Source organism: Gymnoscopelus braueri (assembly GCF_963280865.1).
Source record: "Gymnoscopelus braueri genome assembly, chromosome: 5".
Lineage (NCBI taxonomy): Eukaryota > Metazoa > Chordata > Actinopteri > Myctophiformes > Myctophidae > Gymnoscopelus > Gymnoscopelus braueri.
In genome coordinates, this window is record NC_137606.1 from 27,894,227 (window position 1) to 27,910,023 (window position 15,797).

The 15,797-nt window shown below is 39.1% G+C and overlaps 1 protein-coding gene across 2 annotated transcripts in view; it reads left to right on the forward strand.

Annotated features, from left to right (window-relative positions):
• The window catches only part of ncam1b (neural cell adhesion molecule 1b), a 93,840-nt gene that overhangs the window by 55,233 nt on the left and 22,810 nt on the right, over positions 1-15,797 (forward strand). For both annotated transcript variants that reach the window (XM_080427775.1, XM_080427776.1), the window contains exons 8-10: positions 1,992-2,134; positions 3,462-3,485; positions 13,318-13,347. In XM_080427775.1, coding sequence (XP_080283901.1) covers positions 1,992-2,134; positions 3,462-3,485; positions 13,318-13,347 — 197 coding nt within the window. The remainder of the gene's footprint in view (positions 1-1,991; positions 2,135-3,461; positions 3,486-13,317; positions 13,348-15,797) is intronic.

A 15,797-nucleotide genomic window follows, 5' to 3' on the forward strand; every position in this document is an offset into this window, starting at 1 on the left:
TACTATCAGAATATAGAGCTATTTAACACTTATTTTAACCAAAGTAAATCACTTACCCTACCTTTAATCTATTATTTTGTATGTAATATAATCTTGACCTGAGGGCCTCAGTGCGGCCGCAGAGTTTTTAATTATCTAATAATTTAACTGGGCTATTGTATCAGACCACTGACAACGTTGTCAGATGGGGGAGGGGTGCTGTCGGTAAACGGTGTTGTTTTTTTTTGCCGATGGGTGCCCAGATTGCTCAGTAGGCTAAGCTAACGTTCTTGATTTTCGTCCATTCAGAGTACGGGATTGGGAAGGGAGTGCGGAGTCCCCATTGGCTTTAATGTCGCAACAATCGTTGAATCGCAGAATCGCAATATAATTAAGAATCGCAATATAAATCGAATCGCCACCCTAGATATTGAGATCGTATCGAATCGGGAGATAAGTGAATCATCCCACCCCTAACAGCGAATGAGGAAAAGGTCACGGCTAGCGCAGCAACGAAATATAGCCTCCCCGCTGCCATCTGCTGGATGAAAGTGGTAACTTATTTCACCTCATATTAAAAAATAAATAAAAAAAATTCCACCTCGAGAATACATGTGTCACATCCAAATGTACTTAAAATGTGTTTAAATATGTAGAACCTTTTACTCACTTGAGAGAATCACCCAATGGGTGTGATCTATTGTGATTGAATGTGGACACACATGTATATAGGTACATGTCACTTTGTGGACATCTTGAGGATGGTCCATCTTTTTTTAAATAAAGTCATAATTGTCCTACCAGGCTAGCCAATTACAATGCTCCTGTCCCTCCATCCTGTTGGATGTACTGGAACTTAGCTAATGCAGACATGCAAGTTCACCTGTACAAGCCAACGTTAGATTAACATATATTATACATTTATGAATGTGACAACTTACCGCAACACCCCCAAATGACAAGAGTCTTAATATCCACGCACATTCAACTCAGTCTGAGCTGTCTTAAGTCAGTCTTTAGCCTGGCCCTTTTACAGAGTTTAGAGTGCCAGCACTCAGCAATGCTTGCACCAAAACAGTTGCCAAATATGGTTTGAAATCACAGACATTTAGAGTTTCTGAAGGTGCATGCTGGCTTTGACAATAACATGATCTGGGTGATTCGATCGCGACATCCCAGGAGAAAGACAGTAGAGAGAATGATGTACAACTGGGTAATAATCACATGCCACGCTAATCTTACATGGCTGTAGTACAGTAGGTAGAAATGTAACTGCATACATCGCTATTATTAGGGCATGACTCCTTGCAGCGATTTGCACACTACTGAGCACACACCTTTCCTGTTGTTTTCAAATGAACACAAGATCAAGCTGTGTTATTTGAGTGTGGGTTGTGTTGTTCTTTACTGGGATAGAACACAAGAACATTGGGCAATAGCTAGGCAATATTAAATGTGAAATATCCAAGCCCAGTTTTATGCTGGACCGGGAAAGCATCTGTGTCGTTTTGGATTTTAGCGTTGACTATTCAAAAATAGCAGACATACAAGCTCACAGCGCGTCACTTTGTGCTGCGCTGCGAGCTTGTACATCTGCTATTTTTGAAAGTTGTGAGAACTGCTGATGTAGAAGGCATTTGTAGAATCGGCCTCATGGTCTCTTAATTGGTTAACCTATTGTTTCTATTTATGTATTGTGTACATTACTCTCTCTCTCTCTCTCTCTCTCTCTCTCTCTCTCTCTCTCTCTCTCTCTCTCTCTCTCTCTCTCTCTCTCTCTCTCTCTCTCTCTCTCTCTCTACTTTATTGATCCCAAATGAATAAGGTTTGGGTCATATTTTTTTATTGTTATCACAGCTTTGCCTATGCTGTGCCTGGGAGTACATTTAGTCATTTTGCCTGTCAGGCTTGTGTTCCTTATCCCTCCCTTGTATCCAAACCCGACAAGGCAGCATTTTAATGCATCTCCAATGCGGTTTGTGAGACGCCTCTCTTTTATTTCTGCTCTACAGTGAAACCGAAGATCACCTACTTGGTCAACCAAAGCACCTCAGAGATGGAGGAGCAGGTAACGCTCACCTGTGAGGCTTCAGGGGACCCTACGCCTACCATCAATTGGAGCAGTGGTGTGCATGTGTTCACTGAAGGAGAACAGGTACGGTCTGGGCACAAAGCTGAAGGCTACAGTATATGGATATCAGTTATAGCCCATTAAGACCGGGAACGCATCTGTGTCATTTTAGATTTATTTGGGCGATTAAAAAATCGTGAACATTTTGTGCAAATCTTCGAATATATATTTTTTAAAGCGAACATTTGTAAAATATTTTGTTCCAGGACCCCCAGAAGCAAAGATTTGAGTTACAAATGTTCGGTTTAAAAATATATATATTCAAAGATTTGCAAAAACAATCATGATTTTTAAAAAATAGCAGATCTACAAGTATTATATCTGCTATTTTTGAATCGCCAAATAAATCTAAAATGACACAGATGCGTCCCCGGATTGAATGGGTTAAATGTCTAAACTATTCACTCAAAGAGCTATGTTGAGCATGCTGAGATGAGACTTTTTTTTTATTCATTGCAAACAGTATTATGCACTACGGTTTATTTCCCCTTGAAGCTCAGTGCTTCTCATGTTTATTCAACACATTCTCACTCCAAACTTGTCACATATGGACGCTTGGTCAGGGGCCCTTGGTGTATCGGAGTCAACGCACTGTGTGCCACTTCATTTTTCAACATGCAGGGTAGTCCTGTGTTGTCTATGTGACTGATGATGCAATGCGGATGTTTATCATGTGACTGATGAAGGAATGCGGACATGTATAAAAACATATTGAAACCAAGTTAAAAACATGTTGAAAACATTGACAAAGCGTGATGTGAGGCATGTCACATGGCTCAAGCCATGTGACATGCCTGGGTGAGGCATTAGCCTAGTGGCGTGGAGCCCACTTCTGCCGATTCAGGACCGTAACATTTGCATACCGGTACGGTGGGAATCGGTTATGATCTAAAAATAGGACGAGTTCAGAGTGAGAATTTGTTGGTTTATTAAGCCAAGTGGTTATTAAGTATTACTGTATTACTGTGTGTCAAATATTAAGAAAGTGTGTGTTAAAAAATAAATGAGAGCATTTACATAACATGCATTTCATTAACCTTTGTCTTCAGGTCCTGCAGCTTGTGTTTGTTGGCAACCTTGTATTGTCTCACACGGCTTCATGACATTTTCAAATATTCACATCATTTGCGTTGCCTTCGAATTTTGTCATTTGGAAGTGTACCTTAGCACCAGAAGAACTACAGTTCTTCGGTTAAAGCATGTTTTTGTTCGATTTTTCAACATATTCCCTATTTTGCTATAGTTGTGTCGCCGCGCTGATCAGTTATGATTAGAATTGTCACTTTTTGCGAAATTGAGTTTCACATACAGTATGGAATCACAACGTGCACTGCATTTTTCTCCATTACAGGCACATCTAAACAGGATCTATCAGGTATGAAATCGTTGCGACACAAAAATGCATTCGATCAATGTTGCAAATGTATTCAAACTCGACAATTCCCCAAATAAGACTTTTCATCAATAGAATTTGATGAGAATGTTATACAACTGCCTTTGTATCACTGTTTCTCAAAACAAAATCAACAAAAAACTAAAATCAACAAAATATATTGTTTTGGATCCTGAACAATTCAACAGTTTTCCAAATAGCTGATCTTGTAATAGAATAGGGGGGTTATGGGTGTAGAAACTCAGAGTTTTCCTCTGGCTCATCTCTAGAGATCAGATGAAAAACTGCTTTAATGATTTCATATAAAAGCCCATTTCTATGTTGCCATTACCTGATCATTTCAGTCTTTCCTTGGGGGCAGAGGGCTCCTGGGCACACACTCATCTCCAGACTGTTTCTTTTCCATTGTAGTTTGTGTCTCATTTGTCATCATTGCTGGTTCAAGATTGAAGCTAAAAGCAAAATGCTTTAGTCTGCAATATGCACTCATTTAATTATCCTATTGTATCTATTCATTGTTTAAGCCACTGCATTATTAGCAGTCTTATTGACTGAATAATGCAATCAATTAAAAATGTGTTTGCATTGTTAGCGAGGGAAATCATTTCCATACAGCAGTTGCGAGAAATGCAATAGAACAAAGCTGCCACTTGTTTCACAGTAGCCGCTCATCTGTGCTCCCTTTGTCTTGCTATCTACGCTAACCATAACAGCTATGTTTCAAGTGGGTGAGATGGGGGATGAATGAACTATTCATGTCAAATGGATATGGTGAATTTCATTAGCCTGGCCCTAACCTGACTCTTGGCTCTATGACCCAAAGTGTGTGGGAACTTTATTTGCTGTTGCTGAAAACATCGTCATTTTGGAGGCGGGTGCTGATGTGATTGGTTAATTTTTATCATTATTTGAGTCGTCGTTCAGTTCCATGTATTGTAAATGTGTACCGTAGCTACTGTGGAAACCGCTCAGCTGTCGTGGTTTGGAGGAACAGATGTCAGAGTAATTGTAATTTGCAACATACTGTATGAGAAATATTTTACAACTAAAGGAAACAAGGAAGCAATTTCAAAGCAGCTTCTGTGGGGTACAGGGCTCGATACTTTGTTGGTGTGCAGTGTCGTGTGCAGTGTCGTGCAGACATGCACTAAAAATAGCAGATCTACAAGGCAAGTGTAGACTGCACTGCAACGCCATGTGAGCTTGTAGATCAGCTATTTTTCTGTGCACCACACCAGTGCACAAATATAAATCTGGCCTAACTATTTGCATACCCCATCAGATTGATGAAGCTTTTACCAGTGCCTCTTGGCAAATCTTGTGCTTGTAGCTTTCATTGCCACCTTTTGCTCTTCCTCAAAAGTTAAATGAAGATTGTTCTTGGTTTGTTTTGTCCAAAGAATTTGGACTGACATTGACAGAACTACTGATTGATTGCAGTTGCTCAGCAATGAGCAATATCTGCCAACCAATCTAAGTCTATGCTCAATACGTAGACTCATTGTAATACATTGCTGGCTCTGTCTTGGGTTCCTACTGTAGATGGCAACACTATCAGCTCTATAGCTGATTAGAGGAGGTCATGCCATGGTAGAATTACATTGAAAGATAATCATTTCTATGAAGAAATATTTATTTTCAGGTTACTGAACTAAATAAAATATCATGGTATCTTTAGCTCTTTCTCCAACTGGTATAAGTGATATACAATATAGTGTGTGTGTGTGTCCACGCACAGGCGTGCGCGCGCACACACACACACACACACACACACACACACACACACACACACACACACACACACACACACACACACACACACACACACACACACACACACACACTACATACTGTACATACATAGACGTATATTTATACTGTTGTCCGTGCTAGGCTATTACCTAAGGTATTAAAGGTTTATACTTAAATTAAGCTATTTAATTCTGAATGTCCTCCCACACAAATACACACTGCCAGCAGACAAATACATTATGCATGGTGAAAGGGCAAGACTATGTATTAAGTGATGCATTCTTGTGGGTATATTGAAGTTACATTTCAAATCACCACTTATCTTTTGTAGCGATTCCTATTAAAGCTTTGTGTGTTATATTTGATGAAAGTTTTTTGTAACTATTTGTAATATGTGGTATTTTCTGCCTTCATTGGAAGTCAATCTAGATAAGTGGGCCTGTAGAATAACTGAAAATGCAAATTAACTGTTTATCCGCGCTTTGTACATTATCTGCATAATGGAATTCTTTGCTTATTAGAATACATATTAAACATTCTGCGTGATGGACAAAGTCTTCAAGCTGCAATTATTATCTGGAATACATTTAGGGCTAGACTGTGAAATGAGAGTTAAATGTAGGTTAATTGTGAAACTCAAAATTAGAAGTTGACTGATATTTGGTTACAGCTGACTTTTGTAGGTTTGAGCTTGGGTTTGGGTTTGTTGTATTTTTGTAACAGTTTGGCATTCCTGAATACTGTGTACTGTGTAATACTCCTAAAAATATAAAAGCACAGTACTAAAAGATCTGTCCAATTCTGTACTTGGTTGAGGATAGATAAACAGTAAAGCTAATGAGATGCTTGCTGAAATAATTTGAATGAATTCAGTTGTTATGAAGTTCAGAGCAAACCCAAACGCAGAACACAGGACATACTGTAAGGCTGTGGTTCTCAAAGTGCCCAGTCCCCAGCACAATCAGTTAATCAAAATCAGTTTAACAACTTTAACTCTTTTTTTATACTTCAAGTTCAGATATCCAAAAATAGCAGATCTACAAGCTAAGAACAATGCACACTTCAGCTTTTCAAAACTATTGACAAATCTTTAAGAAGTTTTAAAAACATTGAATTATCTTGAAAGGTTTTGACATCCCAAAGCATAAGGGGGGGTCCCTGAAACGAAATCTTTTCAAATGGGGGTCCGCGGCTAAATGCAAATCATTGGCGGTCCTTGACATGAAAAGTTTTCAGAACCAGTGCTGTAAGGTTTAAGAAGGTTTATTAGTGGATCTGAAACAGTGATCTGAGGAAGAGTGGGTGAAGAGCCGTGGTTAATATACAGGAGAGGTGAGGAGCTGATTGAAGGCAGGTGTGTAGGATCCAGGTGAGTGAGCGGCAGGACAGGATAGGAACACAGCACACACAGGCATGCACGCACAGTCGCACACACACACACGCACACACACGCACGCACACGCACACGCACAGGCCAACAGGGGACACAGAAGAAGGATAGAGAAACACACAAACACAAGGGAAGATGCCGTGGCACGGCCATAGCCATGACATGTGTAGTGCAAAGGTTGAGGCAGGCGTTCTGAAAAAGACAGACACGATAGAAGGGCCTGCTTCGCCAAGTATTGCTCACCATTGTGAAGCGACCACTGTGTTCTACAAATACAGCTGGCTATTCATTTACAGTAGCATGCCTGCCTAGCGATCGAGTAGTAGGGCGATGTGAGGCTTTTTTCATTAGAATGCTAGTCTCGTCATTTACTCGGCAAGGGTTTGTAGGATCAGTGGTCAGTGATACAAGATAATGACGTAGTACTTCATCACCGGTGACAGCCAGCCTGTCATCATTTGAATGAAAATGTGAACGAATTCTGTATCTTTTAAGTGCTTATAGTGAGTTTGTGATCATGTGACTTTTTTTCTCCAGTATCACCGTCACACTGATATCACAATGCACATCAGAGCAGGGAGGGAGGCTCTTTGTCTGTAGAGCCCATGGGAATGGGAGTGGCGGAAATTATGTCTGGTCCAGAGGGAAATATTACCTTTCGTTCGATGTGCTTCTTTATCAATATGATTGTTGTGGTCTTTTGAGCCTCCCACAAAAGCCTATTCTGAGCTTTTCTTTATTGTCCCATTGTCTTGAACAAACGCCTTTGATAGATAGGACAGTGACATATAACGACTCACTGTACCAATGAGGCTGTGCTGAAGACAGCTTGTTGTGGGGTGGAGCTGTTACAGGCGGTTGGTTAGGTTTCGCTGTAATAATTGAGCAGCCTCCCCTGCTCAGCACTGTGGTGTATGCAGGCAACTGCTGTTCTGTACTGTTGTCATGTAGTGTATGTAAGTGTTTTTGCTGGGTGTGCCCGTCCCGTCACAGTCTTTGCCCTGGCCCATTCCATGGGCGCTAGAAATCACTGGGCTGGCCAGGCAGACTGTAACCAACACTCTCTCTGGATGACAGGAGACAAATGTCTTTGTACTATGAAACATATTGGAACAATGCTAATATACCGTAGCTGGCCTCACTTGTGATAAGACTAGAGTGTGTTTTACACATGATATTCCCCTCCGTAATACCAAGCCTGCACTGCAGTGTAGTGTTGTAAAAAGGTAATGCAGGTTTGTCAATTATACTGATTATTAATGGTAAGACGATGAATCCACATTGGTTCTTTGTGTGACGGTCATGCTTTCAGCAATGGTTGAAAGAGCATGATTTGGGGAGAATATTAAATGTGAATTCATTAAAGGGTTGATGCACTCTATTGCCCTGTAGTCATACCAAATATTCAGTCAAATAGATACTATTTTCTTGATACTTTCTTGATGATGACAAAAGCTATTAGCTTTTTTGCTTGTTACGCTTCAATACTTTATTGCTATGTCGGCCATCTCATTCTATCCATTCTTACATTTTCTTTTCCATAAAGCATGCTTCATAGAATGCTTTTTGTGGTATTTAGTCGGGGTTTTCAATGTCACCCTAATGTAACATAATACAGATGTTTGATTTGTTTAGTTCATAAGGCTGACATTAAAATACTCAGCCATAATGATATTTCTTTCTCCTCCTTTGGGCAGCCATTGTTCTATCATCTTAGTTGCCTTCTTCATTTCATCTCACATAAACATTTGGGATAATAAAGCAATCCAGCTTTTGGATAATGAAATAGAGAAGCCAACGTTTGAGCAATATAATTTTAGTTTTTGCATCATCAGTTCAGCCATGAATCTGTGCTGTAAAAAAATTGCAGAAGGAAAACATGGTCTTGGCCATATGGCAGTCTGTAGCTTATTTCTTCAAATCTGGTCTATGAATTCATTTTACTGTATATCTTACACAAATCCATGTTCATCATGTCAGTACTTAAAAGGTCTATTGACACAGTTGGAGACACACCATAAGCCACCAATACACACACAAACATCTAATTGTTTCATACTGTAAATAGGGTTATTTATCAGATTAATTTGTGTATCAGTTCAAGAAAAAGCCTTTGCAAGTGCAAGTGTGTATAGTGTTAACATCATCGCCATTTTACTGTATCACTATCAACTATGAATATTTAACAGGATCTGTAAACATAATGGACCTGTGGTTCTCAAAGTGGGGTCCGGGGACCCACAGGGGTCCTTGGAGGGGGTACCAGGGGGTCCCCTGCAAAATAAGGTAATATAGCGTCTCAATCATTTTTAACCAACATATTTTATACTTTGGCTATTCAAAAATAGCAGATATACAAGCTAACTTTGTGCCGTGCTATGAGCTTGTAATCTGCAAAAATATATATATTTTCTTTCAGATGGGGGGGTCCGCAGTCAAACACATATCAATTTAGGGAACGGGGCAATAATATGGACAGCTCTTTTAATATCAATTATACTCTAATATTCCCATAAATTATTATATTTAATTAGACATTTAGCAGGATTTTTACCTGTATCCAACCCTGTGAATCACTCGTTTTTATCTTCACTCCCATAATAGTGGGTCCATTCACATCTGGTGATTCATGGAAATGACAGTGGATTCCCTGTGGCTAAGCAGTAGGGAAGCATCTTCCCTCCACATACAGTGTTGAGCACACTGAATACACTTGTAATTACATGTACCTGTGTGATGAGATAAAGAATACTCTTTGCTATTGTAGCCAGTAACTATCAAGGTTGAGGGTATTATTATACATATTTAATGTATAACATTGGTTCGGGGACTCCTAGGGGTCCTTGAGTTGGTTCCAGGGGCAAAAGAAATTAATACAGCATCACATTCATTTGAACCCCTTTATCCATATTTTATACGTTGGCTATTAAAAAATAGCAGATATACACAAGCTCACAGCGTGTCACTTCGTGCCACGCTGCGAGCTTGTACATCTGCAATTTTTGAAATTCTTGAAAGTGTTGAATCATTTTGAATTTTTTAACACAAATCTTCTCTTCTGGGAGTCCCTGGCAGAAAACGTTTTCAGATGGGGGTCCGTGGCCAAAAAATATATCAATTTGGGGATCCTTGGCGTGAACTTTTGAGAACCACTGATGTATAATAAAGAATAAATAAATGAAGTGAAAGAACGTGACAACTTTATTTTTCTTACTTTTTTTTTATTTTATTTTTTTACAATTTGTCCAAAAGGCTGCTAGGGTTAATGTGGTTAATGAGGAAATAATAAGAACGAATGACTCAAGGATCTGGATCCAGGCCAATCCCTATTGTTCCACTCTCTTACTTATTCTAAATTATATTGAATTAGTTTATGACATTTTAGAGATTGTTAATTGTTATAACAACACACAAATATAAGTGCACAAGCAAATGTCCTTTTTCATAATATTAGTTCATTAAAGAAATCTTGTTGGGGAAATCAGTTTGGTTTATTGGGTTTCAAGTTAGAAGCACACTTTTCTTCATGTGAAAACAACAGAATATATAGGCTACCGACAGTGTAAAAATGAGAATAAAAAAGATGGAGAAAATAAGACAAGCTGCCTTGTCACCACAAACCCATCATCTTAGTAAGCAGTGACATACAGTAGCTAACCACACTGTATAGGTATTTTAACTGCACAACTGAAACTAATATTTGACTGTTTCTCCAACCACCAAAGCATAGAACTGTAGGCTGATGCAATGCTTTTAGGGTAGGGAAATCTTGAGTAGAAGATGAAAACAAATCCAGACCAAACTAATCTAATGTAAAGCACTGGAACACATGGCTATAAGGCAATACACATTATGGGGCTAGAGTAGACTAAACTTTTGACACGTGGTGTTTGTTAATCTCTCTCTCCCTCTCTAAGTCTCTGATAAAAAACGCTCCATGTGTCGAAATGTTTTTGACCAGTCAGAATGCTTGTCTCACAGGCATCTGAGCCTATCACTTCTGAGTGTTTGAATTATGTTGAATTAATAAACACACAAAGTTAGTGAGATCAATTTAAGCATCCTTATATCATTTGCTCGGTGAAGTTTCTTCTACCGCCTTGGTTCTCAAAGTGGGGTCCGGGGACCCCCAGGGGTCCTTGGAGGGGTACCAGGGGGTCCCCAGCAAAATGTGTTAATATAGATATAGATATACATCACAATAATTTTAAACTTTTATACTTTGGCTATTCAAAAATAGCAGATATACAAGCTCATAGCGCGGCATCGAGTGCCGCGCTATGAGCTTGTAGATCTTCTATTTTTGAAATAGATTAATTATAGATAAATAGATAAATTATAATTTGCTTCTGGGGGTCCCTGGAACAAAATATTTGAGATGGGGGTCCGCAGACAAATACATATCATTTTGGGGGTCCTTGACATGATAAAGTTTGAGGACCACTGTTCTATAGAAAGGTATTTTAGAAATGCCAGGGTAGGACACCTATCGGATAGGAGACCTACTGGTTTACTATGTCAATCAAGTTATTTGAAGCAGACCGGACTCTAGATACGCCACCATCTTTATTGTAGTTTGATGGTGGTAGTAGTTATATAGTCCTATAGGGAGAGGGAGACAACAGATATACAGCTCACGGATTGTAGCTTTAACTTTCATGCTCTTCTGAGCTGTGGTGCAGATGAAGGTGTCATGCTCCCTGAGCTAATTTTTCACACAGACACTGTATGCTTTTGGTTGTTCACACTTGTGGGCATGTTCCATGAACAACACTCAAGGCATGACAAAGTGTTACGGATTGCAGAATTTGGTGTTTTATTAACAGGAGTGATGCTGAATTTTAACACAATGAGAGCATGCACATCCCCTCTGGTGATCAGGTGCAGAACAAACAGAAGATCAGCATAACAATGATAATAGACCCTGCACACTGTTGTTAGCTCCCAGCATTATGGAATCAAAATGTAAACCCACATAAACAAATGGCACCCTGACATTGTATGACACAATGTTCTGGAAGCATTTGTAAAATCAAAGCTTTGGCTTTCCCTTTTACATAGTGGCCATATTCCCTCTGAAAAGAAGCCAAATGAGCAGGTGGTATTTGATTGGTTTTATGGGTCACCTTTGCAATATGCAAATGATGAAATACTGTATGGGGTGGTGGGGAGAAGGGCTCATAAACACTGAAATGTAAAACCTGAGCCAGAAAACACTGTGTTATAATAGTCGTGGCCTTAAACGCAATGCCAAACCTGCCAGTAAGTTTTATGAATAACCTCCCGAAAGATCTTTAAAAAAAAACTAATAAGGGTACCGTAAATCTAACTTTGACTTCAAATATTTGATTCCTTAGGCGTTGTAAATTTAAGCCTAGTATGTTGAACAGTAACACATCTCTCAAAGTGAGTATCCCGAGAACTAAAGATGGTAAATTGTGATTTCATCCAGTGACACCATTTACAATGAATGCCGACATGGGTTTTTTACTTGATCTTTTACACCCAAATACTAACAGATAGGAACTAGAATATGTACTATATATTCAGCAAAATCACTCTAGGCACTGTCACCATTCCAAGGGCTGCTCTCCCAAATGGAGCAGGTCCCAGAAAGTGTCACTTGATGACGTCTCAGAGTAGAGCCCTGCACTGGAGACGAGACTGAACTGTCATGGAACCCAACTTGAACATGACAGTGTGAATTCTGTTTTTATATCCTGCTTGCTGCTTTAGACATACTGTATGTGCTAACTCTCTGCCAAAAAGAACTGCAAAGGTGTTCTTAGTACTTCTGGCTGGGTTGTGTCATATTGCTCCTGCTCAACAAGCCAACATTCCTCTATGCTTCTCTACACGAGAAAGTCAGCCTAGAAAATCTGCCTGATAACACCATAAGTCTGAAGCATGACTATAGTGCTTTCCTATAGGTTTATGTTTCTTAGAATGACTAGACATGGTGACAGTGACTGCTTATATAGCTACTACGACTACGTGATGTGAAAAAAAATCAACCCCTTTATATTGCACATTTTATGTGAATAGAATTCCCTTTGGAATTTATACGGTTATTGCTTCTACAACTAATAATAACAACAATATTAGTAATAATAATAATAATATAATAATAATAAAAATAGTTAGTGCTAGAGCTAATACTAACTTTAAACAAAACAAAAAAAAATGTTACCTGACCGAATGTCATTAAACACTATAAAGTTCAACAACAAAAATGCCAGACAGTAACAAAGTTGCATGAGAATAAAACCACCAACCAATAATGAACAAAAAAACAACAAAAACAACAAACATTAAAAATGTGGCTTGTGGAGTCTTTTAGTGATACTGTTGATTGCAACTCTGCAGGCAGACAGCTCCATATCCTAGGCCCCGGTGGCAAATGCCCATTAGAATGGGGGAAAAAAACACAAGCACCATAAAGATTGCTTACATTTGGCACTTTGCGAAGTACCTCTGACTGTGTCAGTAGACCATTAACATAATCACATTTCATTGTTGTGAGATACTGTAGATGTACTGCAAATGAATTGGGGAGACCTTGGTCACTTGCATGCAATGTGCAGCATCCTATAGCTTTACCATAAAGAGGATGGCTCTCTAAGGATTGCTTTGCCTTTTGTTGTGTTTGTTTTGTGTCTCTGTCCTTTGCAGGCATCATGGACTCGGCCCGAGCAACACAAGGTATAGCTTTTAATATACCTATTCATTTTTCTTCAAGGGAGTCACACTCATTACAACGAACCGCTCTTTGAAAAATCCTGATCAACAATGTGGCTGTGACTATTAAAATTATCCAGCCAGAAAATTAAGGAATGCAAGATATAGATCAAATCATATTTTGAAAGAGAGGAGAGCTCCTGATGTCATTTTGTCCGATTTCATGCAAGACTCCATAATATTTCATTTACTAGTACAGTAATGCAGTACACGCCTTCATACCGCTTGTATGACAATTTTCTGTGAAATTGATCTCAGTCTCGATAGTTCCCAAACAGCTGTGTGCAAAGACAGCCTTCCCCTCTCTCTTCCTTTATTTACAGCTCTATTTACATCAGAAAATAGTTTATTTACGTATATCAATTTGTATCTAACCAAACCAGAGGAAACTGAGGTGTCTCCGGGGGATTCAGTCTGAGAGAAAAGGTGACTGAAGGCATTATTGTAAGAAGCTCAGTAATAAGTAGTGGCTACTCAAATTCGCTCGAGAGCCTTGTTCAAGTATCATGTTTCCATTAGAAATGCAGATATATCATTTTGCCAGTGCCAAGAACAATTATGAGTACATGCCATGGTAATTATGAGTACACATGCTAATTTCCCAGTACTGATCCAAATCCACTCATTTCCTGTCAGTCATATTTACACCAGATTTTAGTAAGCCATTTGTGAAGATCCCCTCTTATTTGATGAATACAATTTGTCCCATGCAAAGGAAGCAACATCTTTGTATGCAGGAAAAATGCATTACTTACAACATGACAAAATTAGGCCATACTAGTTCCTTTTATGGTCTCCAGATTATGTAGAACAACTATTTCGCAGATAACATTCACAGTTTTTGAATTTGTGGTTATATTTCTGGACTAGACTGGTTTATATCAGTGGCTGACGTTGAATTATTATGTAAAATCTTTGTAGTATTTAATCCAGTGTTCTAATCCAAACAGTAGACTACATTGAATCATTTCATCCCTAGCAAACAAGCTGTGGTCAGTTGGCAAGCAACAGGGAATGTATCCAATTTGGATGCGGTTGAGGTTTAGTGAGACTTCTGTCACATACTGCACATGTATCCTATTCTCACTATTTTGCTTCCAATTCTGGCAAAACTCAGTTTTTCTGTTGCTGTAGGTATAAAGACTGGTGGGACACTACAATGAGTCTGGCTTGATTTATGAGAATGCTCGCCATGAAGCACGTTCTGTTATCAGCAATAAATGCTCCTCTATTTTCTTTCCATTTGTCACATCGTGCAAGGTGTTTGGATTTCTATTTTTATGCAGTAAAGAAAACACATAATGAAAGTAAGCATGAAACTGCTAGTCTCCAGTAGACACCACCACCCTGTTGTATTATTCATCCAGCCTCCTTGCTGAAAACCATAGTTATGAAACTTTAATGAATCCCAGATATCACGTTGCAAATGAACAAACAATTTCTTTTTTTCCTCCAATACAGGATGATATTATTCATTATGGAGGTGCATGGCATGTCGAGAATGGGGACTGAATTCTAGCATCTGTAAAAAGTTGTCTTATCTGGTCATGGTGATGTCTTTAGTGACCTTTTCACCTCATATTGGACATAACTCATGAGCAAAAGCTTATACATTGGAGGGAGAAAGAAATAAAGAAACAATCAGCAGTGTTGAGACAAAGTGACTTAAATTGGACTTGACTCTTAAAGGATGAGTGTGCTGCTGATGCCAAGATGCTCTCTATACAGGGAATGCGAGTTTGGGGGGGAGGGGTTGTGTGTACAAGGGTCAGATTGAAAGAGGACTGTTATGTAAGCGTTTCTGTGGTCCTGCTACCCCTCATGCATAATGAATGCCTCAGACATGCATTGTCCATTGAGTTTGAATACAAACTAATGAGGGTTTCTCTTACATGGCTGCCCCCCTAGCCCTAATTCAATATGTGCGGTAGAATTTGTGCCATTGGTTTGGCCGCACCTTGGGTCAAAGCCATGCAAATGAATCCAGAGAGGTGCTGAAAGGTTCTGCATCCAATTTTGAAAAATAGAACTCTTCACCAAGTACCAAAACAAAAACAAAGCTTACCATGTATTTACCCTTGTGAACGGCCATAACCTCAGGTATGTTGATTGAGTTACTGAGTTTGCCGATTTAGCCCTCACGGTATTTTCGCACTTTGCTGGCACTGCAACAAGTTGTGAAAAGAAGAGAAAAAAAAGATATGACACATAAGTATGCCATATGTTGTAAAGGAATTTAAATAAAAGATTGAATATCATCACGATGCAAAAATTACAGCCAAAATAAACAATAGTTTCCATACTATAAGTGTGATGGGGAAATAGCCTGTTAAGGCACAGGAAGCTCGGTGTCACATGTGACAAAACAAGAACCACAACGAGCAATTATTGACACTGACACTGAAGGTCAGGAG